The sequence below is a fragment of the Rhinatrema bivittatum genome, chromosome 2 (genome assembly GCF_901001135.1).
Source record: "Rhinatrema bivittatum chromosome 2, aRhiBiv1.1, whole genome shotgun sequence".
Taxonomy (NCBI): Eukaryota; Metazoa; Chordata; class Amphibia; order Gymnophiona; family Rhinatrematidae; genus Rhinatrema; species Rhinatrema bivittatum.
The window spans coordinates 197,594,886-197,621,563 of record NC_042616.1 but is presented as its reverse complement, the minus strand read 5'-3'; the positions used below and the strand labels follow the sequence as shown (position 1 = coordinate 197,621,563).

Here is a 26,678-nt window from a genome sequence, read left to right as displayed (position 1 = left end):
TAGAGGGGCTTACGTCCCACGCTCTACTCATCTTTGCAACCTTTTTATGGTGTGAATGATGTGAATGTCTATGGCGATGGCTCGGCAATGATCCTGTGTGGGTCCTATGTCCCGATGGTGATCGTCTTCTATGTTTTGGCCGGAATTCGTAGAAGTGGATCTTGAGGACCGTGAAGTACCCGAGCGGTTTGGCATTGAATCGTGAGAGGTGGAATGAGATAACTCTGGGGACTCATGTCATCGCTTTAAGCCATGTTGTATTGGGAGCGACGAGTGTTTGGATTTATGTAATACCTTTTGTGCCTTATGCACTGACTTTTGCTTCGCAGGCTTTGTTATTTTTGCCCCTTGCGCTGCATCTTGCGATGCTGTAACTTTAGGCATCGATGGGTTTCTATTATGTTCCCTTGGCGTCGGGCTCCTCGATGCTGTATGTGTTGGTTGCGCCGTATATTGTTGCCCAGTGTGCGCCGATGTCTTTGGTGCTGTGTGTGCCCCTGTCTTTGGTGCTGCGTGTGCCGATGTCATCGGCGCCGATGTTTCCGGCTCCGTATGTGTCGCTGGTGACATTGTCGATGGCGACTGTGCCACTGGCGTCATTCCCTGCGCCTTGTGCAGGCGATGTTTTGAGTACGGCGCCCTTTTTAGGAGTAAGGCCGATCTATCTTGATCCCTCGGATCAGGTCCCTGATCCGATGGCGTAGAACATCGTGGCAAGTCCTTACCTCCAGGCCTGGAGGGGTGAGGATCCCACGACACTGCTCTTTTTTGCAATGGAGCCGGTGTTGTTGAGGGCCCAGGCGAAGAATGAGCCTCCGATGGCTCCGATAGACTGATGAGTTCCCTCAATCGATAGGCCCATTGTTTTTGGGCCCTCGGGGACATTTGGGCAGAAAATTCACAATCTTTTTGATTGTAATCGGCCCTGAGGCATCAGTAACATCGGTCATGGCCATCCATGACCGACATTACCTTGCCACATCTACACGGTTTAAATCCGGATTTCTTCGACATCTTCTGTATAAAAAACAAAAAATGCTGAGAAGTTAGCTGTGTGTGTGATCCCGCACGCGGAAAGAACAGACTGAGGAGAATCTGTTACTTTCCTGCGCGGGAACACATGCGCAGCCGCAGACAGCAAAAATCTAATCTCTGCTTGGTAAAGCTCCGCCTCCCGGATCTGATTGACAGATCCCATGACAGCAAGGCTAATTCAGCCCTGCTATCAACGGGAAATTCATGAACTTTAGTTTATACTTTTTTTCATAGCAACTAATATTCGGTTTCTCTGAAATTATGAATCTGCATTTATCTGACTGATGGTATAATTTTACATTGCCAAAAATTATGTTACTAAGACATGAAATTAGTTTCATGTTACTTGAAGTAATGAAAGTCCAATGTAATCTATGAGGAATGATTCCTTTGAAAATACTGGAGTAATACTGCATACTTTCACTTTCAATACATTAATATTACCCAGTCTACCTTCCCTGCAGGCTATCATGCAACTTAGTGGCGCCAGCACTGTAAATTAGTTGGAAGCATCAGAGTTCAATTTTTTATCTACCACTCACTGTATACAGTAACTACACTGAAAAAAATGGATATTTTTTATAATTCCCTTGCTATGGAAGATGAAAGTCATCTCAGACTTGTAAATCTGCATATTTCAGGTTTGCTAAAGTTATTTAAAAAATAGTCTATACATTGCTCTTAACCAGAGCTGTATATTCCATATTGCTTTATTTGAGAGGTACAACACCTATGTGCATCATTACTTAGTATTTGCAGACATGTCATTTCCTTTAGTTCCTTCACAGTTGTTTCAAGGTTTGTCAGTTGATTGTTGTGCAGCATCAAGATTTGCAACGTGGTTAGATGTTTCAAAGCACCTAGAATAAAGTACAGCAAAAAATTATTAATATGGGAAATGTGATGTTTAGGATTGTAATGCATTGTAATGCAATATTATGTATTTTAGATCAATATATGTTCTTGCTAAACACAATGCAAAGAATAAGGTAAGAAAAGAATGTTTTCGCAGAATCTGTTTGGATACTTTAAAATGGGGTAATATAGTTAGTTTAAATAGTGCAGCCTATGTGGAAACTGACCCAGAAAACCATCAGTAACATCCTGTTCTTTTAAAAGAGTCTAGAAGGCCTTGGTTTAATAGAGCATCACCGGCAACATAATGTAACTTAGTGACAAGATACAACTCTGACCCAGTACTGAAGGCTAAGCCACCACTTTAATTGTTGCAATTCCTAGTATTGTTTGAAAGCTTCCCATACAAATACTAACTAGAACCTATCAAGATTAGCATCTGAGATCTTACAAAGACCAAAAATATATTATTGCGGATATAATAGGCTTATTTGCACTCCACATTACTAATAATAAAGAGAGACATTTACTTGGCAGAATGAAGAAGAGATGCAACAGAAATCAGCATGGTCTTAAATAACTGCATGGGACAGAACCTGAACTGAAATGGATCTAGTAGAGAGAGTGACAAGATAAAAAGGTGAGTGTAGATCACCCACTCAATGACTGTAAAGACAAAGGGGTAGATTTTCAAAAAGCGCGATTTGGCGTACTTTTGTTGGCGCATCAGGCGCAAACAAAAGTACGCTGGATTTTAGTAGATATGCGCGTAGCTGCGCGTATCCGCTAAAATCCTGGATCGGGGCGCGCAAGGCTACCGATTCCGTATAGCCGGCGCGCGCCGAGTCGCGCAGCCTACCTCCATTCCCTCCAAGGCCGCTCCGATTTCGGAGCGGCCTCGGAGGGAACTTTCTTTTGCCCTCCCCTCACCTTCCCCTCCCTCTACCTAACCCACCCGCCCGGCCCTGTCTAAACCCCCCCCTTACCTTTGTCGGGGGATTTACGCCTCCCGGAGGGAGACGTAAATCCCCGCGTGCCAGCGGGCCGCTAGCGCGCCGGGACGCGACCTGGGGGCGGGTCCGGAGGGCGCGGCCACGCCCCCGGGCCACCCCGGGCCGTAACCACGCCCCCGGGCCCGCCCCCGAAATGCTACGTCCCGCCCCGAAAACGCCGCGCGGATCGGGCCCGCCCCCCGACACGCCCCCCTCGGAAAACCCTGGGACTTACGCAAGTCCCGGGGCTCTGCGCGCGCCGGTAGGCCTATTGAACATAGGCGCACCGGCGCGCAGGGCCCTGCTCGCGTAAATCCGGGCGGATTTACGCGAGCAGGGCTCTTAAAATCCGCCCCAAATGGTATAAGAGAGACAGGATAACAAAAATATAAGAATCAATTGAAAGCTTCTTGGGCAGGTAAAAATCAGCGCATATTTGCAGAAAGAAAGAAAACTAATAGCAAAATGGGAAAGGTTGACTATATGAGTCAGGAAAGAAAGTAGGTATGGGCCAATGCAGAGGTAAAGTTGGAAAGGCAGAGAGTAAAGTGGGATAAATTCAAGAGAGCAAAATAGCAGGTTGAGTAGATCTGAGAAAGCAGAAGTTGAAAAATAAACAGAGTAGGACGTGACACAGATCCTGAAGAAAGGAGGTTGACTGGGGAAAGACACCAATAAAAAATAGCATAATGGATGGTGGGGGAAAGGAATATGCAAATGAAAGCCTGCTCCCTGAGATTTGGGCAGTGAGAAGGGATACATAATATAAAGGAGAATGCACAGAGGAAGAAATAACTGGTGACTGAAAGAACGAATTGATAACCTCAGAAGAAATTATGAGGATTCTGAATGAACGAAAGGATGGTATCATAGTAGGTAACTAAGGGGGTCATTTTCCAAGGAGTTACCGCGGGAGATAATTCCGCAAATCGAGCTAACAGCCGTTAACGCGATTTGCGAATGCAAAGTTTTAATTTTGTATTCAGGGGGCGGAGTTGGGGTGGAGTATATGTAAAGTAGGAAAGAGTTATCGTGTGCCACGAAACAGCCGCAGTGTTAACGGGGCCAATAGCTACACCTCTTTCATTTGCGGTACGTTGTGCGCTAGAGGCCGGTAAGGGTTTATCGCGGTTCACGATGTTTCCAAATTTCACACTCCGAAGGCCAGCAAATCTTCACAAGAGACCACTGTTCTGTTCGTACGTCTCATGTTGAATGTGAAAGTGGCCCCCAACCCCCTACACTAATCCCCACCTCGGGTTACTAGGTGGGCCTCCCATAGTGTTCTCTCTCTCTCCCTCTCTCTCTCCCTCCCCCTCTCTCCCCCTCTCTCTCCCTCTCTCTCTCCCCCCTAGCCTGCAGCATACTGAAACAGGCTGTCCGGAAACATCGTGAACTGTGATATATACTGGCAATGTAGCCCAAATTGGGTTAAGAGCGTGTTCCATAGCTGTTATCACAATTTGCGATACACATGCTTATTAGCATAAGGTAACACCCCTTTATGGTATCACATGCGATACCGTGCGATATTGGAAAATGAAGCCCTAAGATAGCTAATTTATTTTTCTAAATATTCTTAATTTGTGTAACACATAGGTAAATAGCTATCATTTAGAATCCCTGGAAAAAGAAACAGAATGGAAGCATTTGGTTTTATTGCTGACTGTGTATTTAAAGGCGAATTTTAAAAGCCCGAGGCGCTCATCAATTAGGGGATGCGCAAAATATGTTCAGCCAGTACGCAACGAGCAAATTTTAAAAGCCGCCCGAGTACGCCCATATCTCCTGCTGCAGGCACAAATGAAAAGTTACAAAAAAGGAGCAGGATGTGGATTGGTCTAGGTGGGGCATGGGCGTACCTGGATGCCAACTTCAAATTAATACTTAAAAATTAATACTTACGTGCACAGGCGTCTGCTAGGGTCCCATGCCGCATAACTTTACTTCTGCTATGGATGGCATGTAAGTCATAAAACCAAAAAAACTAAAGGATCAGCGAGATTTTAAACGTCAGGCTAATGGAAGAAGGGAAGCTATTAAACTAGGGGGGTTTGGAAGTCCTATCCCTTACCTGGGCAAACTGGGAAAGAACTGGGAAAACTATTAATGCCATCAGCGCGCATGTCTATTAAAATCCCCCTACTTATGTGGTAGAAGCAGTATTTGGACACACAGGGTACATCCACTTAAAATTGCACACACATGTGTGCAGTATGACTATTTTATATCATGGGCGCATATATACACGTATGTTATAAAATAGCTGCATTCCTGGAAGTGAGCCGGTAAACGTGCACACATGTGCGCTTACGCACCGCTTTGAAAATTTCAGTCATTTCTGAGAAATACAAGCTAGCTAATTTAACATATTTTTGTTGGTCTGACATTTGTGTTTCTTCTCTATAAAAGAAATATGTAGAAATATACAGTAAAGTCTCATCTTTTCTGTCTTTATTAAAACAACTAAACAATGCTTAGAAAGTTAAGCTAATACAGTACCTGCAATATCAACCAGTTCATTGTTGTTAAGGTACAGCTCTGATAGACGATAATTATTGGTCAAGCATGTTATTTTTCTTATCTGAAATAAAAAGTAGGTTTATTAAAATTAACAGAAGTCTTTCCTTTTACTTTAAAAGAGCCAGGTAAGTTATTTTTAATATATAAGGGGTAGTTCTGAAAGGATTTCCGAGCATAAATCCCAGTTTTAACCATATAAATGGCTTTTTTAAAATGACCTGGGTGATTGAGTGCATCAAAATATCATGCACAAGTGATTTCATGCTTACTTTTGTGCACACTACAAAGAAGCGTTCTGGGGACAGAGATGGGGGCAGGGACATGATTTATACACATACTTTCCATTTTTCAATGTACGTGCGTAAACATACACGCACAGAGTTCCATCTACTCCCGCACAAGTGTAACTTTGCACATGCATGTCAGCACTGGTTCAAAATGGATTTGAGCACAGGGAGGCGCTTTGAAAATTCAGGTTAAAATCTATGGATAAAAAGTGTCTTTGAAAATGAGTGGGATGAAGCATACCTTAGCATGGCACAGGCATGCATATTTCTGCCTGCTAGAGAGTTGGTGTAAAATTTCCACAAGAACATTTATTTATGTATTTATTTATTTAAAAGGTTTATAGCCCGCACCCTCCAAAGTTTTGGGGGCAGAGTACAGTTCAACATACATAAAACCCAAACAAACATATAAACATGTATGAAAACAGACCTGGGCATAATTACAACTTTTACCTGTGTACCTAAAAAATATTATAGGATAGTGATCCCTTGCTTGTTCACACAGAATATGTCAGCTTGGTTACTTGAGTGTATCTGATTGTTCTCAATTCTAGGTGACTGATATGGAATTGTTTTTTCTATGAATGACTATGTTCCTTGAGTATGAAAGGGTCCCCCACTCCTTTTATGGAGGCATCCACTGCCAATGTAACTTGGTGAGGAAGCAGACAACGAGGAGATTCCTCCTGAAGGATTTATTTATTTATTTATTTATTTATTTATTTAAGGATTTTATATGCCGACATTAGTGGGGAACATCATGCTGGTTTACATAATAACTGAGAGCAGGTGGAAATTACAAAGAACTGGAGGAGGGGAGGGGAGAGAATAGATAAAGCGGCCGAAGGGGCCGAGAAATGTGCAAACAATGCATATAGAATATATAATACTTTAAATAAATTAAGAAAAAAGATAAACATGATAAATAACAGTAAACCTTTTATACAGTAAACTAGAGGAACCCAGCCTCGCGTTGCAGTGGCAGAGTCAGGTTCTTTACCCTCCCTCCCCCTTCCCCTTGCTCATTTACCTCAGTCACTCATCCTCCTCCTCCTTTGGTCACTCACCCCCCCTTCCCTCCCCTGTCCCCACTCAACCCTCTCCCCTCACACTCACCTCCCCCCTCATTCTCCCTCCCCTGACACTCACCTCCCCCCTCATTCTCCATGCTGTGGCAGAGCCTGGTTAAGTTGAAAAGACAGAACAGAGCCTGGGGATGTCTGTAATATGTTTAAATTTGCAATGCTTGTGGGTATATAATATTTTTGGGTGTTCCATTGTTAGTGCAGATATACAGATTGTCAGGTTTGCTGACTTAGCACTCTTTATTTAGTTAAGTGTTTTGTGGAGGGCTAATTTGGTGCCTTTCCGAGATCAGGGATGTTTTGTGTTTGTGTGTTCCCTCTGTCTTTCCACCCCAAAAGAACCTCAGCATAAACGTTGTGTTTAAATACCCACCCCACACCCTTCTGGCCCCCCCAGCCCCACCCCGGCGAAATACAGTAACCCACCCTCCCACCCCCCCGCGTGAGTTGCAGAATGACTGAAACATCCCCTCCCCCCCCTGAACACGCGCGCAAGAAAATAACTACGGCCCCCCACCATGCACCCCGCCCGGATACCTGTGCAAACTGTCAGTCGGTGGAGCGGGTATTTGGTTCGGCATCGAAGTCTTGGGTTCGGGCCGTCGGCTGTTAGCTATGAAAATGGCTCCGACGGCCCTCTGACCTCACTATGTCACTGGGGAGGAGTAATGGGAGCGCCAAGTTTCCTGACATAGTAAGGGCAAAGGTCTGCTGGCTGCCAGTCCTGAAAATGGCGTCGACGGGCCCTCGCCCTTACTATGTCACACGGGGTACTGACGCCATTGTTGTCTCCGAGTGGCATAGTAAGGGAAAGGGCCGTCGGCGCCATTTTGATTGCTGGCAGCCGACGGCCCTAGTGTATGCGATGTGTCCCGGACCGTTGTTGGCCTCCCGCTGGAGCAGCGCAGACCTGTTTCCGGTTTTGTGTGTGTTCGGAGGGTGTGGGCAGTAAGTAGAACAGGCATGTGCGTGGGGGGTGTGAAGAGGGTGTTTTTGTGTGAGTTCGGAGGGTGTGGGAATTGCGTGGCCCCCCGGTGTAGCAGCCTGGAATTTGGTGCGTTTTGGTGTGTTTTGGGTGGGTGTGTAAAGTAAGTCCAATTGGTATGTGTGTGTGTTGGGGGGGGTGTGAGGAGTGTGGATTTCTGTGTGTTCTGAGGGTGTGTGAATTAAATACATTTGTCATGTGTGTGGGGGGGGGGGGGGGTGAGTGTTTGTGAAAGGTGTAAGAGGTTGCACTTGCGCTGACGTCCACCAGATGTCGCTGTTTTGTGGAACCAATTTTTAAACCTTTTTTACCTGTCACAGGTGTGACATATATGTAATGTAAGTGTATAAGATCCTTCCCGAATGGGAACTGAAGGTTGTGTGCAAATTTGAATGCAATCGGTTAAGTGGTTGCCGAGATTAGCGATTTTGTACAAACTATTTAACATTTTTATTTATATAGATAGTACAATTTTATACAGGCTCAGTTGAAAAGGGAGGGGAAAAAGAGAGATGGAAGGGGCGGACTAGTCAGGGTATGCTTGTCTAAAGAGCCAAGTCTTTAGCTTCTTTTTGAATTTGGCGGGACAGGGCTCCAGGCGAAGAGAGGATGGAAGAGAATTCCATCGCGAGGGACCAGCAATGGAAATGGCACGATTTCTTGTGGATGAGAGGTGTGCCTTCTTTAGAAAGGGTACCTGGATGGAGCCTTTATTGTTTGATCTGGTGGGGCGGTTAGAGAGGGTGAGACTGAGAGGTTCGTCTAGCCAATTGGAATTGTGACAATAGATAGAATTATGAATGTTGGAGAGTATTTGTATAGGATGCGAGATGGAATGGGGAGCCAGTGTAAATCTTTAAGGATAGGGGTAATATGGGTGGCTTTCTTGGCATTTGTGATGGTCCTAGCGAATGCATCTGGAGCATTTGGAGGGGTTTTATTGTGGAGTAGGGCAGCCCGAGCAACAGAGAGTTACAATAGTCCAGTTTGGAGGATAGGGTGGCCTGAATAACCGTGCGGAAGTCAGGAGTTGATATGCTTCTTTAGATTCAGGTGTTGGTCGAGGATGACACCAAGGTCTCTCACGACGGCTTGGAGGAAATGGCTTGATAGGCGGGATCGGTGGAGAGCGCAGGTTTAGGGGTTGGGTTTGGTTTGGTGAGATAAGGAGCAGTTCGGTTTTGTTGGGGTTTAAAGCCAGGTGGAGGTTTGTGAGAAGGTGATTGATGGACACTAGGCAGGACTCCCAGCGCTTTAATGCATCGGATAGTGAATTTTGGATAGGGATGATAATTTGGACATCGTCTGCGTATAGGTAGAAAGTAAGGCCTAGGTCAGAAAGGAGGTGACATAGCGGTATGAGATAGATGTTAAATAGGGTGGAGGAAAGGGAAGAACCCTGCAGGACACCTTGAGACAATGAGTAAGGTGTGGATTCTGCAATACCGATTTTAACAGAGATGTCCAATAGGGCCAGGAGGTAGCAGTGACCTCTGATGAGGTGGTCAGACAGTGAGAGTAAGAGGATTTTTGTGTTCAGGTGTTTGCGAAAACCGAACTGGGATGGGTGGAGGAACTTGTTACTTTCAAGATAGTCAGTGAGTTGGGCGTTGACGATCTTTTCCATAATTTTGGAGATAAAGGGGAGGTTTGAAATGGGTCGGAAGTTTGAGGGGTCGTTAGGGTTAAGTGAAGGTTTTTTAAGGAGGGGTTTGACTATCGGATGTAAGGATCTAGTCACCAGTGTAGATCATGTTTCATTTTCTGTGAAATGCTCACTTTGGTCACCAGGGGTTGAATTAGCTGATCCCATTATGAGCAGAGAATCCACTGCAGGAGTCGTGTGTGAAGGGGGGGTTAGTGGAACTGAGTGAATGGCAGCCACCATGTGGTCCAGAACTGCTAGAAAGTTACAGACCGTTGACTGATTTGTATTGAAAAGTTTTAAATACCAGGAATTTGAGAGTATTTGCCCAATCTGACGGGAGGAAAGCTCTCTGCTGTTGAGAATACATCCACACTCCAATTAATTTGATTTTTTGGGAGGGAATCAAAGTTGATGTCTCAAAATTCACTAGGAATCCTAGCAATTCTAGCAGTTGAATTGATTTTTGCAGGGAGGTTATTTATTTATTTATTTATTTATAATTTTTTTATATACCGAATTTTTCATGCAAACATATCAAACCGGTTTACAGTACGTAATAAATATTAATTTAATAATATTTGCATTTCCAAAAGGAAAAGGAAGTAAATACATGGTTTCATAATATAATTAAATAGACTAAAATACTAACTAATTAGCATAGTAAACTAATTGTTAATAAAGTTTAAGTTATTAGAGAGGCAGGATAGTGAGTGCAGAGATAATAAATTTAAAAGTATACATTACCTTGATATATGTCCAGTATTCTTAAAACATTAATTTAATAGTTTTTGGAAGGCTTGTTTGAAAAGCCAGGTTTTGATGCCGTTTTTAAATAATTTGATATCAGGTTCCAATCGTAGTTCTTTCGGTATAGAGTTCCATAGTTGGGGCCCAGCAATAGAAATGGCTCTATCTCTGACACCATTTAGATGAGCAATTTTAGGGGAAGGAATGGGTAAGATTCCTGTACCTGTTGATCTAGTATTTCTTGAGGGAGTATGGAAATGAAGGGAGGATGTTAGCCATTCAATTTTGTCTTTGTATAGCGTTTTATGAATTAGAGTAAGAGTTTTATGTTGGCCCCTGTATTTAAGAGGCAGCCAGTGAAGGTCCTTTAATATTGGGGTTATATGATCTGATTGTTTGGATCCTGTCAGAAGTTTGGCTGCTGAGTTCTGCAGGAGTTGTTGTGTTTGTTGGGAGACCTAAGAATAAAGAATTGCAGTAGTCTAGTTTAGATAAAACCAATGCCTGGGAGCTTCCTAGAGAGAATCACCTTCAGCTGGAGGGGAGACGGCCAGAGAGACTTGCCTGAGCCTGGGGAACACCTATGCCACAGCCCATACGGAGCGAGTTGAGCCACGCCCCCTGAGACGTCATCCATCCACGTTTACCAAACCGGATAAAAGCCAGGGGCCTGCGACAGGCCAGCGGGAGCTTCCTGGAGAGAATCGCCTTCAGCTGGAGGGGAGACGCCAGAGAGACTTGCCTGAGCCTGGGGAACACATGTGCCACAGCCCCGTATGGAGCGAGTTGAGCCACGCCCCCTGAGACGTCATCCATCCGCGTTTTCCAAACCAGATAAAAGCCAGGGACCTGCGGCGTGCAGCCGCCGGCGCGCTCCTTGCAGTATTGGCAAGGTACACCTTTGATTTCTTCTTTTAAATACCTATGGGCAGGAAAAGGAAGATAAAATTTCCTACAGTTTCTACCCCTTTATCAGTGAGGGGTCCTATGGACACGCATGTTGTTCGTGGGAATCTGGAGGTACAAAACCCTGACCCGGAAGTATCCTTCTCCTCAGGATCAACTTGGAGTCTCGGCCATCATTCACCTTCTCCAAGTATAGAACCTAATGGTGAGAATAGTTTAAATATGGCAAGTAATGTATTAAATGACTCTATTTCATTGCAAGTTGCTAAGACAGGAGAAAATGATATTTCTCCTTTGTCTGGAGCAACTTCAGAGGGGATTATAGGAAATGGAAAAGAAATAACAGATTTAAAAGATGTTACGTTATTAGATGTGTGGAAATCTGTTAATAATATGCAGAAATTGTTAACTCAAGTAATGAATCAGTTTCAATCTTCTAACACTGAAATTAAACAAACACTTCAAGATCATGTTTTGAGATTGGAAAATTTGTAAGGAAATTTTTCTACAGTTAACTCACAGATTGTAAATATACAATCTGCAAATGCATCCTTTATGAAGGATAGCTTGTTGACAACAAGGCAATTAGAAACTGTAGAAAATTTAATACGATCAAAAAATCTTAGATTTTTAAATTTTCCTATAACAAGATTACTATCACCTACGGAATTACTGAGGAAATATATGGGAAAGGTTTTACAGATTTCTTCCCATAGAGAAATTTTAATTTCTAAATTGTATTATATTCCAAGATCTCAGACCTCTTTAGGCCCAGAGACTGGAATGGATACGATCCAGGAAACTAGTCCAAATCTGACATCATTTCTCGAAGCATCAGTGAACGATATCCCAACTAGGGCAACTCTATTAGTAACTTTCGGTATTGAAACTGATAAGATTATGGTCTTACAAAAATACTTTAAAAATAAAGATTTCTCCTTTTGTGGGGGGAAAATCCAGGTATTTCCTGATGTGGCTAAAGCCACTCAATTGAGACGGAAACAATTTTTGTTATTAAAAAATAGAGTTACCTCTTTGGGAGCGTCATACATACTTAGATTTCCTTGTAAATGTTATATTGTGTTAGCTGGAAGTAAGTTTATTTTTTATGATCCCCTACATTTAGAGACTTTTCTTGTAGATAAAGAGTCATGTAAGAATAATTAGACGATATTGGAGATATATGGTGAAGACAGTATATATATTTTCTCTCATTAATCGCGTAATAGTACGCTAATTTTCTTTAATGTATTTTCAACTATATTACTCCCCAAGGTAATGTGGACTAACGAAGGTTTGGCTTAATTATGTATGAATAGGTTTACCTTATGTATACGCAATTGGAAATCCTTTATTCTTTTGTATTTTATTAATGAAGATTGATAAAAACTTAATAAACTATATATTAAAAAAAACCAAAAAAAACCAATGCCTGTAAAACTATTCTGAAGTCTTTAGGGAACAGAAGGAGTTTTAATCTTTTAAGGATATGTGGTTTAAAGTAACCGTCGTTAATGACTTTTTTAACCCAGTTTTTCAGTGTGAATTCACAGTCTAAAAGGACCCCTAGATCTCGAACTTCCAGGGAGATGGGTTATTTTTGGCAGCTTCTTGGATTTCAAGTTCTTTTGTTTTGCTTACTTTAGGTGAGATGTATAGAATTTCTGGTTTTTTTTGTATTAAGGGAGAGATTCATTTGGGCTAGTACTTTTTCAATGGCGGATTGATAAATATTCCAGAGTTTAAGAGTTAGGTCTATAGATTTTTCGATTGGAATTAGAATTTGAACATCGTCAGCGTAGAAAAAATGAGTTAGACCGAAACTGGATAGAATTCTGCACAACGGAAGCATATAGATGTTAAAAAGGGTAGAGGAGACGGAGGATCCTTACGGTACTCCATATTGAAGTTTAATAGGTTCAGATTCTTTATAAAGAAATTTTATTTTGAAGGATCTATTATTTAAGTATGAATCAAACCATTTCAGTGCAGATTCTTTTATGTCTATTTCACTAAGTCTGTCAAGGAGGATCTTATGGTTAACTGTATCAAATGCTGCCGAGATGTCCAGCATGATCAGGAAGTAGGTTTGGCTGTTATTGGCTCCTCTGAGGATAATATCATGTAACGAGGTTAATAGGGTCTTGGTGCTAAAATATTTCTAAATCCATATTGTGCTGGGTATAGGGTACTATGCTTTTCCAGATAATCTGTTAGTTGATTATTGATTATTTTTTCAAGTATTTTTGATAAGCAGGGAAGGTTGGAAATGGGTCTCAAGTTTGATAAATCAAATGAATTGGATTGTGGTTTCTTAGTGATTGGTTTGAGTATTATGGCTTTTAGAATAAATGGGACATTTGCTTCAGTGATTGATAAGTTAATTATATCAGCAATGGGTTTGGAAACTATATTGGTGATTGATTTTAATAGTTTTATTGAGATATGGTCAATTGGGTGAGCAGCTGGGTTCATTTGTTATTATATTTTCAATTTGAAGTGATGAGATTGTTTCAAACGAAGTTAAGTGGTCATTAGGCTTGCTAGGAAGTACAATTTGAGGTAGATTTTAAAAACATACGCGTGCACGTACTTTGTTCGCACACCAGGCGCGAACAAAAGTACACTGGATTTTATAAGATACGCGCGTAGCCGCGCATATCTTATAAAATCCGGGGTCGGCACGCGCAAGGGGGTGCACATTTGTGTAACTTGCGCGCGCCGAGCCCTGCGCGCGCTGCCCGTTCCCTCGAAGGGAACTTTTTTTCTACCCCCCCGCACCTTCCCTTCTCTTCCCCTACCTAACCCACCCCCCCAGCCCTATCTAGACCCCCCCTACCTTTATCGGAGAAGTTACTACTGCCTCCGGGCAGTAGTAACTTAAGCGCGCTGGCGCGGCAGGCCCTGACACAGGCCGCTGTGTCGGGGCACTCGGCCACGCCCCCGGACCGCCCACACGCCCCGGACACGCCCCGATCCCTAACCGCGCCCCCTGGCCACGCCCCCGACCACCCCTTTTTGCAAGCCCCAGGGCTTGCGCGCGCCGCCAAGCCTATGCAAACTAGGCTCGGCGCGCGCAGGGGGGATTTGGGGTAGGTTTTTGGGGGGTAAGCGCGTATCTTACGCGCGTACCCCTTTGAAAATCTATCCCTTTGGTTTGTGTTTAGTGATGGGATGTTTTTTAGTATGTTTAAGGTTCTTTCTTTGAAGAAGTGTGCAATCGTGTTACAATTAAAGGAATTGTTTGAAGTGGGAGTTTCAATGGGATTGGTTAGATCTTTTACATACGTAAATAGTGTTCTGGGGTTATATTGATATTTGTTGATTTGGCTAGCGTAAAAATCTTTGCTTGCATTATTGGTGGATTCGTTGTATTTATGTAATGGAGATTTGTAGTTAGTTAGTGTGTCTGAGGAAGAAGAGGCTCTCCATTTTCTCTCTACCTTTCTAAGGTTAGCACACCTTTCTTGGAGCTCACTGTCACAAGTCAGTCGTCCAGGTAAGGGAAGATTCAAAAGCCCTGTCATGGCAGATGCACTGCTACTACAGCCAGGCACTTGGTGAAGGCCCTCAGTGCTGCTGAGAGACTGAAAGGGAGAACTTTGTACTGGCAATGGGAAGACCCACCATCAAGCACAGGTAAAGATATGGGAAGGATGGATGGAAATATGCATGTAAGTATCCTTTAGATCCAGACTGCATATTCACTCTCCCCTCGGGATGAAGGGCAGGATTGTGTGGAGGAAATTCATTTTGAATTGCTTCCGGAGAATATGCTTATTCAGACTTTTAAAATTCATGATAGGTCTCAGGCCTCCAGATTTCTTGGGTATAAGGAAGTACTGGGTATAGAATCCTTGGCTATGGCAATGAGGAGAAACCAGTTCTATCACCACTGTTTAGGCACAACTCTTCTTCTAGTCAGAGATGTGTCGAGTGAGTTGGATCCGGATTCACAACTGAGCACTGAGAAAGTGTAGGAAGCTGGAAGAAACACAAATGGTATCCAGAATCCACAATCTTGCGGACCCAGTGATACTTGGTGATCTTGTGTCACTCCTTCAGATAATGCTGGATTCTCCCTCCCTACTGGAGAGGATAGTTGCTGGGTCTGAAAGGTGGTCAAAAACTTGGTCCAGGCTTTGGCTACATTTGATGTGCTGTGCAGAAATGGCATCCAGTATCATTGGAATTGCCAAAAGGGACATCTCTAGTAATATGGTCTTTTAAAAGTGTAGTAAGGGCACCTTGCAGAAAACTGTTGTTCCTGTCTCGTGGAGAGTGACTGGACCACCACATGTTGTTCCTTTATTTGAACAACTGTTTCTCTAAACTTTTCTCTGAAAAGGTGATCACCCAAGCATGGGACTTCCGCAAACTTAGCATGGACATCATCATGTGGACTACTGGCCTTCAATGAAGCCATGTGGCTCGCCCAGTGGATGCTGTAGAGATGCATTCTGTGCTATCAAATGCTTCATAGGCAGATTAAATAAGATGGTGTATACAATCTTCAGGATCTAAGACTGGTTGAGTTATGAGATTCCACCTTCACCAGGCAGAAGAAAGGGTTTCAGTTTCTGTATACAATCATGTAAGAGCTCAGCCATGTAGAATCTGAGTGGAAATTCATGCATTAAGCACAGAGCTCCACCAGTGTTTTCAGAATTTGGAGGAGGCCAAAGACATTTGCGCAAGGATCCTTGTCATTATGTACATTAGCTCTGAGCACTTTTCCCTACTCTTCCAGAAATCTGGAGTAGGAAAGGTTCTCCGTTGGAGGCAAGAGTTCTGGAGGGTCTGGGAAAGGGTCAGAAGGGATCCCTTCTTTGAGACTAGAGGTGTGGAAACACTGATCCAGGACCCCAATGATGAAGACGGTGACTGAGAAGGGGTCCTCAGTCTCCTCGGAGGAGTACAGCCCTGGTGGACATTCTTGGAATAACTGGATTCCATTGCAAATGAATGCTGTAGCGGCCAAGGCTGAATCTGTAGCATCGTTGATATGCAAATACTGGCCTTTATTACAATGTTATTCTATTTTTCAGAAAAAACCCTTGATAGCATACAGACGTGGGAAAAATATTAAGGATATGGTGGTACATTCTTGGCTACTGGACGCACAAATTACTGATGCCCATGAAAAATCATCTCAGAAGAGACATTGGAGCTGTGGAGATTGTTCCATCTGTGGACAGGCAATTACTGGACCTACATGGTGTGATGATACCAATGAGACGTTATATACTGCCTATTGGTATACTGATTGTAAAACGCCAAACAAAATATACATGATCATTTGTCCATTTAATAAAAAATATATTGGCTATACATCATGTCCTGTTAATAAATTAATTATTGAACATCGCAATTGTATCTCTACTGGTTAATTACAAGCACCTATGATGCAGCATTACATAGAATATCCGCATTTATTCTCAGATCTGAAATGGAGGGTAATAGAGAAAGTACAGCAAAATCTGCATGGAGGGGATTTTTTATATCAACTTAATAATAGGGAACAACATTGGATTTATTATCTTGATTCTATATCTCCTAATGGTTTAAACAGTGAAGTGGACTGGTATTCCCTGCTATGATGTGTCACAGATGACGCAATTTGATTGACAGACCCATTCCCTATAAATGAGTAGCTATTTTGAAACTGCCTTTTGACGTCATTTCCTGACTGAATGTAGCCGCCACTGTGAGTATTTTGGACTTTGGTTTGGATTGTGTTATGAATAACTTGTCGCCTTAAAAGTTTGTCTTTTTCTTTCTATAGACTGACCTTTTTTGGGATAATGTTGCCCTGATGAAGGACGTCAGTTCGAAACATGGCCCCGTGTCGGCAAAGATTTGTTAAACGGGCGAAGATTTGTTAAGTGCTTCATGTCAGCAGAGAATTGTATAGCACACTGCATGCTATACGCTACATGGTATTTGCTGAGTGATTTTTTACAGCAATATCTGGCGAAGTAGTAGTGCAAACAACGTTCATCGTGGGAGCTCATAAGATAAGTTTATGGCATTACTTTGAGTGACACATTCTACATTAAATTGATTTTACATGCAAAGATATAAATAAATGAATAAAAAAGGTCTGAGACTTATTAGACCAATGATTATATATAAGGCTGAAGACCTTTGGAAGTGTTTGATTACTCTCGTTGATGAAGCCTAGTATGATGGTCTATCTTTATTAATATTTAAGAATTGTGTTTTGGTGGTATATTTAATAGGTGCTGTGGAGTAGAACCACCTCACAGGAGTTCTGATGCAGCATCCACCAGAATTGAAGGTATTAGGACTTCTTCTTGTGGGAGTAAATCTGACATCTTAGAAAGAAGAGGTTGGAAAATGTTCTCCTTATTCTGTCACTACAGAGGTAAAGAAATTTTTCAACAACTCTGCTATCTGGTCAAGGGGGCTGACATGCCCTTTCTCCTGGCATCCTCTTCTGATACCAGAATGGAATCCTGCATATCTTCTGGGCTCTGTAAAATTTGATTTGGAGGCTGATCAGATGTGAGAGATACCAGAGAGCAAATGAGATCTGGAGTCTCCAGAAATAGTCCTTGTTCCAATAATCTTGTTGGTGTAAGGGCTCTGGTAATTGGGAAGGTAGGAGTATCATATCCCCCTTATGTCCCTGCCAAAATTCTGTGCAAGCCAGTATATAGCTGCACTGAGAGCACTGCAGGATTATGCATCAACGATGAAGCAACCTGTCCTGATGGTAAAGGTGTTTAGAACCGATGCACTTCACATTCTGGGTGTCAATGAGTCGAGGATTTATGTGGGCAACACCGGTGTCTTTTGCTTCGAAGGCACTGTGTTGACCTTTGCTTTGGCGGTGCCAATATACTATGCATCCATGGCGCTGAAGAGCTGTATGTCAGTAGTACTCAGAGTTTTTTGTGCTCCTCAGAGTGGTGCGTCTTCTTTTTTGACATATACTTTTGCTTATTTGACGCCGAAGATTCATCCTGCTCCACCAATGGGGGCAGATACTTCTGAGGAGCTCTTGCTCAACTCAATTCCTGGGAGGCAGACGAAGTTGCATTTCAGAAGGACCACCTGCAGTTTCTGAGAGACTTAAGGTAGTTAGTGCAGTTAGTGTAGCTGGGTTCAAAAAAGGTTTGGATAAGTTCTTGGAGGAGAAGTCCATTAATGGCTATTAATTATACTTAGGGAATAGCCACTGCTATTAATTGTATCAGTAGCATGGGTTCTTCTTAGTGTTTGGGTAATTGCCAGGTTCTTGTGGCCTGGTTTTTGGCCTCTGTTGGAAACAGGATGCTGGGCTTGATGGACCCTTGGTCTGTCCCAGCATGGCAATTTCTTATGTTCTTATGTACCCTGTTCCTCATTTGCTGGCCCTTGATCTTTGTGTACATATGGACATTTGTTTACAATCATAACAGTTGGGCTGTTCATGGTCCAGTCCCATGCAGTGGTAACACATAGGTAGTTTCCAACTATTCCTCTGAACTCTCTCCATTCCCTCTCCCCATAGATCATTTCTTTTTAATACAGCTAAAAATCTAAACTTTAAAACACACATTGCAAATAAAACAAAAGAGGGATATTATAAGCTACTTGTATTGAGAAGACTAAAACCATTATTAAAACCTAAGGATTTTAGAACTGTCCTTCAGACCTTGATTTTCCAATCTATAGATTATTGCAATTCCTTACTCCTAGGTTTACCCAATACAACACTTAGACAGCTACAAATTATGCAGAATTCTGTCGCAAGGCTACTAATAGTATCAAGGAGAAGGGAACATATTACACCAATTCTGCAGGAACTTCATTGGCTGCCAATTGAACAGTGAATAAAGTTTAAAACCCTATGCATCCTCCATAGAGCAGTACATGGAGAAAACGTGGAATGGCTGAACGCTGCAATAAGAGTACACACTCCCCAAAGAGATCTAAGATCCGCTAATAAAGGCTTATTATCAATTCCCTCTATGATTTCGGCAAAATTAACCTCAGTAAGAGAAAGAGCTTTGTCTCTTGCTGCGCCAAAAATTTGGAATAAATTATCTGTTGACATTTGGCTAGAGCCAAATAGAACAACATTTAGAAAAAAAGTTAAAACATGGCTTTTTCAGCAAGCATTTCAGGATGGTGACAATAATTGGTGAAAAAACCACAAAATAAGGAAAGAACTAAAAGCAGAAGTGAAATATTGCTGAGTTGGTCACAGTGTTGAATGTTTTGTCATCCAAATGTCTTATTGTTAGGCTATTAATAAGAAAATTGTATGAATTGTAACCTATGAGAACTGTCGTTTTTATTATGTGTCAATATTTTGATTTGATTTTAGTTTAAATGTTTTTATATAACCTTGTAAACCGATATGACGGCTACCACCAAATACCGGTATAGAAATTTTAATACATAAATAAATAAATGTGTACTTTCTTTCAGGCAGCTAAAAATCCACTTGTGCAGATTCAGCTAATCCATCTGTGTAACTCCTGGTTTTTACCTACAGATATTCAAACCTTTGCACGGGCATAGATTTGTGCGATCAACCCAGCGTGCACAAATCTATGCCTGATTTTATAACATGTGCGCGCATGTTATAAAATCCGGAGTCGGAGCGTGCAAGGGGGTGCACACTTGTGCACCTTGTGCGCGCCAAGTCTTAGGGGAGCCCCGATGGCTTTCCCCGTTCCCTCCGCTCCCCTCACCTTCCCCTCCCTTCCCCTATCTAACCAGCCCCCCAGCCCTTCCTAAATCCCCCCCCCCACCTTTGTTTTCGATTTTATGCCTGCCTCTGCTACTCTCAAGCTACTATTCCTTACTGATTAATAGCAGTTTATGGATTTTTCCTCTAGGAACTTATCCAAACCTTTTTTAAACCCAGTTACACTAACTTCCGTAACCACATCCTCTGGCAATGCATTCCAGAGCTTAACTATGCGCTGAGTGTGGGGGTTGTGGGCGTGGTGCCCCCGGCCCGGCACCATGCCCTCGACCCCGCCCCCTTCCCGCCCCTTTTTCAAAGCCCCGGGACATTTGCGCGTCCCAGGGCTTGCACGCACCGCCGAGCCCATGCAAAATAGGCTCGGCGCATGCAGGGGCAGGTTTTCGGGGTTACGCGCTTAACCCTTTGAAAATCTACCCCTATGTGTTTAAAAAGTTTTAATGTGCCAGTTGGTAAAATGTTTACATGCAAGTTAAAAAACCACTTAATATACTAAGTAATACATTTTACTGATGGCATGGCAAGCTAATACTGTGCTTCAATAGCTTGCCTCAGTACAAACATGGACATTAACATAAAAAATGTGAATGTCCACACTAGCTACTACAAAATTCCCCATGAAAACCAGCTCGACGTGAAAGGGATAGTTAGCATGAGGGTCTTCCCATGCCATACAGAATGATGGGGCCGCAAAATGTGATGCCCCCTCTCACCTTCCCCCACACACAAAATGAGGGACTTCAGGCCCCAATCTTTCCCACTCTCAAAGCCAAAGTACCAGGGCCTCCAAAGGCCCAACATGCCCTCCCCATGCTCCTAAGCCAAAGTATTAGGACCTTCAGTGGCTGGATATATCCCTTACTGCCCCTGAAAAGGTTTTCCCACCAGTCCTACCACCTCTGATGCTGGTCAAGCAAAGGCTGGGGTAGAAGAAGGTTGGCTAACCTCCTATCCTGCAGCCAATGCTCTTTACAAACAGTGCTGGCTGACCTCTCAAATAATTTTGCCACTTTAACAATACACACAGAGTAAACCTTTTTCAATGGAAGGGAAATTCTAGAACAACAGGAGACTCCAAGGAGGTAGACTCAGAAGCAGTGTTAGGAAATATATTTTCACAATAGGGTGATGGATATGTGGAATGCATGCGCAGAGTGGATAGTGCAAGTTAACACAACGGATTTTAAGACTGTATGGGACAAGCATAGAGGATCCTTAGTTGCAAAAAAAATGAAAAGACTGCAGAAGCCATATCTAGTGGCGCATATTTAAGTGTTGCATGGCCTATTCGAACAATTACACAGTGGGGGGTAGATTTTCAAATAGCGCGAATTGGCCTACTTTTGCTGGCGCATCAGGCGCAAGCAAAAGTAAGCTGGATTTTAGTAGATACGCGCGGAGCCGCGCGTATCTGCTAAAAAACCTGGATCGGCGCGCGCAAGGCTATTGATTTTGTATAGCCGGCGCGCGCCGAGCCGCACAGCCTACCCCCATTCCCTCCGAGGCCGCTCCGAAATCGGAGCGGCCTTGGAGGGAATCCTCTAACGCCCTCCCCTCACCTTCCCCTCCCTTCCTCTACCTAACCCACCCGCCCGGCCCTGTCTAAACCCCCCCCTTACCTTTGTTGGGGGATTTACGCCTCCCGGAGGGAGAAGTAAATCCCCGCGCGCCAGCGGGCCTCTTGCGCGCCGGGCCGCGACCTGGGGGCGGGTACGGAGGGCGCGGCCACGCCCCGGACCGCCCCGGGCCGTAGCCACGCCCCATACCCGCCCCCAAAACGCTGCCGACACACCCCGAAAACACCGCTGCGCTCGGTCCCGCCCCCGACACGCCCCCCCTCCGAAAACCCCGGGACTTACGCGAGTCCCGGGGCTCTGCGCGCGCCGGTGAGCCTATGTAAAATAGGCTCACCGGCGCGCAGGGCCCTGCTCGCCTAAATCCGCCCGGATTTGGGCGGATTTAGGCGAGCAGGGCTCTGAAAATCCGCCCCTTAGTGTTGGGGTTGCCAGAATGAACAGCAAAGTGAGTAATACGAAAACTTACAAGTCAGGCTACGATTATATTATTAACTATCAGCTTGTTCTGTTGGCAGGCGGCAAGTACAATAATAACTAGAAGTTCTAGCAGAAATGCAGGCATTCACAAAACCAGGTCCGTCTGGCAGGCTACGCAGGGAATCTAGAAGGTTGGATGTTTGGACATTGGCTACACTAGTAGCTATTTAGATTATTATAAAGCTTGTAACTAATCACACATGGAAAGGGAGAAGCGCTGTGTGTGACCTAAGTGAGGGATTTTGTATGCTCATCTGTACAGTAGAGTACAAAAGAAGGAGACAGAAATTGTCTTGAAAAAGGAGTGATACTGTACAAGTGGACAAACTCTGTGGCTAACAACTGGGATAAATCCTTGGTAATATGGACAGAAATTTAACTGAGCAAACTGGTTGGACAAGTCTGTCTTTTCCTGCCACTATGTACTACATTACAATGTTATTATATCACTATTATTTTAAATGAAAGCCTCTTATTTGTGTTGTTTGTGTGTCTTGTCTTTCTGTTTTGACTAGACTATAAATTCCAAAGAGCAAAGACTATCTCTTATGAGTCTCTGTACAAGAACTGTGTACATCTGGTAGCACTATAGAAATAATTAATGGTTAGTTAACTGAACCTTATCAGATCCTTACTTTTGTAAATTGGGAATATGAATTAGCTTAGCTCTACTATCATAAAGACAGGTAGAATAGTCTCAGTCTTTTCCCATTTAATTTTTATTGAGTCTCTTAGATTTCATCTTGAGCTAAGCTATAGACTACTGAACAATCCTAAATCCAGAATACAAAGTAATAATCTTCCCAGGTAAGCTTCATTATGTTTCATGCCAGACAAGTTTATTTTAATGAAAACATGGGCCATTTTCCCCATTAACACAAAAATGGGAGAAACTCCTTAATACATTTTTTTTTAAATTTTATTTAGATTTTTATATTCCGCTTTTCGGCACTTCAAAATGTACATCAAAGCGGATTACATTAGGTAGTATAGGTATTTTCCTATCCCCCAAAGGGCTTACAATCTAATTGTATACCTTTAAGTTATATCTGGATAACTTTAGACCTGCTATTCAGCAGATTTAATTGAATATAGGCATTGCCTGCCCCCAGGATATCTGGCTATCTACTTAGATGGATAAATACTTATCTGGCTAAGTAGTGGCCACTGAACATAGCCAATTTTTCAGCAGTTGCTACTTATCTGGCTAAGAAGCATTTCCATATTGGCCCCTATACATTATGCAGAAGGTTACATCTCTTCCTAAACCAGATATCAATCTATTACACACCTTGGGAAACTTAGGCCTGAAAGTTTATGTGAACAAACAAAATTATGTAACTGTGCTGACAGATCCAAATCCCAACAACTCCTTAATGCATACGAGCCATAATTACTCACCTTATTATGGTTAAGCCACAAATACTTTAGCATTTTAAATCTTGATAGATCAATAACTTCTGTTAGCCCTCTGTGAAGAAAAAGTAGCAACATGTTTTATTTCATATACTGAATCCCCGTTTGATATTTATTGCTGCCTTCCATGATCTTTTTCCTCATCTCCACGCAGATTTTTAATATAATTGAACTATGAATACTTCTACAAGACAGTCAACTAGTCAGTAACTAAAATTGAAATCTTGATAATTAATGCTGACCCCATGTGTTTCTATTATCATATATTTAATATATGCATATTTATTTATCTGTATTGTATGCTGTTTTCTACCACCTTTCTAACCTTTCCATCATTTTTTCACCTTCTAACTCCATTGTGTCTATTTCCCCTACTTCCACCTTTTGCTTTTTTTTTTTTTTTTTTACTCCCACTAGCTTCCATTCTTCTTCCTGTTTGCCTATTTCTTCCCTCCTACCACTGTGATATTTTCCCATGTCCAAGACTATTGCTAAGTAGAAAAGCAGAGTTGCTTCCTGTAACAGGTGTTCTCCCAGGACAGCAGGATGTAGTCCTCACATATGGGTGACGTCACTGGACGGAGCCCTATCACATAAAACTTTTCTGTCAAAGTTTCTAGAAACTTTGACTGGCACACTGAGCATGCCCAGCATGCCATGATCCCTGTGTCCACAGGGGTCTCCCTTCAGCCTCGTCTGTAGCAAAAAAGTGCGAGCGAAAAATAAAATAACAAAACGTAAGCGGACCCAACTCCGAAGGGTGGCGGGTGGGTTTCATGAGGACTACATCCTGTTGTCCTGGGAGAACACCTATTACAGGTAAGCAACTATGTTTTCTCCCAGGACAAGCAGGATGGTAGTCCTCACATATGGGTGATTAGCAAGCTACAGACTGACTCATATTACAACAGGCCAATAGCAGACAACTCATGCAGTAAGGCACAATAATTGGGGTACTATTGTCAATGATGAGGCAGCCTGAAATCACAGTAGGTGGTTGTGGAAGGAGTTGGGGATTATACTGGAACAAAGCTCTGCAAGACAGAATAGACAAAGACAGAGTCTTGATGGACTTCCTTATCTAAACGGTAGAGGGCTGCAAATGTGTTGAGAGCTCCATGTCGCAGCCTAGCAGATGTTGGCAATTGGTACTGAACGATAGTATGGTACGATGTTGCCATGGCCCTTACAAAATGTGCCTGCACTCACCTCTGGAGAGGAAGGCCTGCTTTCTCATAGCAGAATTGGATATAGTCTGCTAGCTAGTTGGAGAGAGTTTGTTTGCCCACTGGAACTCGTAGCTTGTGTTTGTCAAAGAAGCAAAGAGTTGGGTGGATTTCATATGGAGTGCAGTGTGGTCTAGGTAGAATGCAAGTGCACGCTTACAGTCGAAGGTGTGCAACACCTTCTCGCCCTGGTGAGAGTGAGGCCTTGGGAAAGAGTGGGCAGACTATAGACTGAGTAAGGTGAGAGGCTGTGTCCACCTTAAGAAGAAATCTTCTTCTTAAGGATCAGTCTGTCACGGAGGATCCTAGTGTCGGGTGAGTGTGCAGCAAGGGCTTGTAACTCACTGACCCTTTTAGCAGAGAAGATGGCTATGAGGAAAATAATTTCCCATGTTAGAACTTTAATGTTATAGGAATGCAAAGGCTCGAACGGGGAATGCCTGAGCCTTGTAAGCACTACATTTAGGCCCTATTCCATAACCGGTGATCATAGAGGAGGCTTAAGTTGTAGAAAACTCATGATAAGCCGACTCATAAGGGATTGAGCCATTAACAGGGCATCCCCTACTCCCTGGTGGTACGCTGAGATGGAACTGAGGTGTACCTGTGCGGAGGATGTCTGGGGACCAGAATCCGAAAGGTATCATAGATAGCCCAATAGAGCTGGAGTGGGGCAGGAAAAAAAGGGCCAATATCTTTTTGTGCAATTCATTTGGTAAATCTTGCCCATTTCGAATGGTAAGATTTACGTGTGGAAGGTTGTTGTGAAGCTACAAGTACCTGAGAATATCAGTGAGTCTGTGTTATGAAATTGGCCTGTGGGCAGGCGAATTGGTTCCTGGAGTGACAGGTTGGGAAGTATTGGAAAGCATACTTGTCGAGGCCAGTACTGGGGTATGAGAATCATTGAAAACCTGTACTGCTGTAGATTCACAAGAGTTTTGGCTATGAGCGGTATCGGAAGAGACGCCATAGGAGGCCTTTGTTGCAGGGGTGAGCAAAGGCGCCCATGGCTACCGCATTTGTTTGCCTGTGTATGGAGCAGAATTTGTCCACTCTGGTTCAATTCGGACGCAAGAGGTCAAAGGATGATTGACCTCAGCGCTAGAAGATTTTGCTCGCTACACATGGATTCAGAGACCACTTGTGGGGTTGGAGACATCGATTGAGATGGTCTGTTAATATGTTCGGTATGCCTGTTGGATTTTATTTATTTATTTAGAATCTTTTAATATACTGATGCTCAAGATAAATATCTTATCGTACCAGTTTACAGCAAAACGTGGGGTAACCAAAAAGTATAGGAGGAAGTTACAAAAAACAGGGTAATGCAAATTCAGGACAAGAGAGCAGGAAGAATTAGCTAACATAGAGTAACTATAGAGTAACCAATAAGTAATTTATAAACTTAACTTGGCGGGGAACCATGTAGGAAATCAAACAAATAAACAAACAGTCAGTTCTTCATAGTGTTACTGTAGTGTAGACCATAAGTAGTTTATCAACTTAACTGGGCGAGTTACCATGTCTGAGATCATAAGTAGTATAGTGTAGACCAAAAGTAGCTTATAAACTTAACTTGGCGAGTTACCATGTCGGAGATCAAACAGACACTCAGTTCTTCAGGGGAGACTGAGTCTAAAAGGGGATTGACGTAAAAACGGTGGAGGTGTAGAGGGTTGGAAGGGACAGGTGGGGGTCGGGGTGGGGAGAGACGGGGGAGTGTGGGGGGGAAGGGCCGTGAATATCAGGGTGGCTTGTCTGATAATAGGTAGGAGCAAGAGGGCAGCTAGCGTTACTGAAGATTATAATGGAACAGAGTAAGTCTGACAGGGGATTATGAATTGGCTAGGGGAAGGCAAGTTTCTGAAGGTGAAAGGGCATTGTTCCTGACGGAGCTCTGGTGGTAATGAATTCCACTGGGCGGGTCCGGTGGTAGACAGTGCTCGTTTTTTAATGGATGAGTGTAGTGAAGATTTCGTGGGGGGTTCTTGAAGAGATCCTTTATATGCCGATCTGATCGGTCTTGCAGAGGAGTGCAGGTTGAGTGGAATTTTGAGTTGGAGTGAAGATTGAAGGTAGATGGTTTTGTGGATAATGGTCAAGGTCTTAAACAGGATTCTGTAGTTGATAGGAAGCCAGTGTAAGTTTTTGAGGATAGGGGTGATATGGTCTCTTTGCCTTGAGTTGGTTA

The 26,678-nt window shown here is 43.1% G+C and overlaps 1 protein-coding gene across 4 annotated transcripts in view; it reads right to left on the bottom strand.

Moving 5' to 3' along the window:
- Positions 1 to 26,678, bottom strand: part of LRRC72 (leucine rich repeat containing 72) — a 145,822-nt gene that overhangs the window by 76,233 nt on the left and 42,911 nt on the right. For 3 of the 4 annotated variants that reach the window (XM_029589013.1, XM_029589014.1, XM_029589016.1), the window contains 3 exons: positions 23,244 to 23,313; positions 5,385 to 5,466; positions 1,782 to 1,895 (listed from right to left, as the gene is read on the bottom strand). In XM_029589013.1, the coding sequence (XP_029444873.1) occupies positions 1,782 to 1,895; positions 5,385 to 5,466; positions 23,244 to 23,313 (266 nt within the window). The remainder of the gene's footprint in view (positions 1 to 1,781; positions 1,896 to 5,384; positions 5,467 to 23,243; positions 23,314 to 26,678) is intronic. The other variant, XM_029589017.1, reaches the window with a different exon arrangement.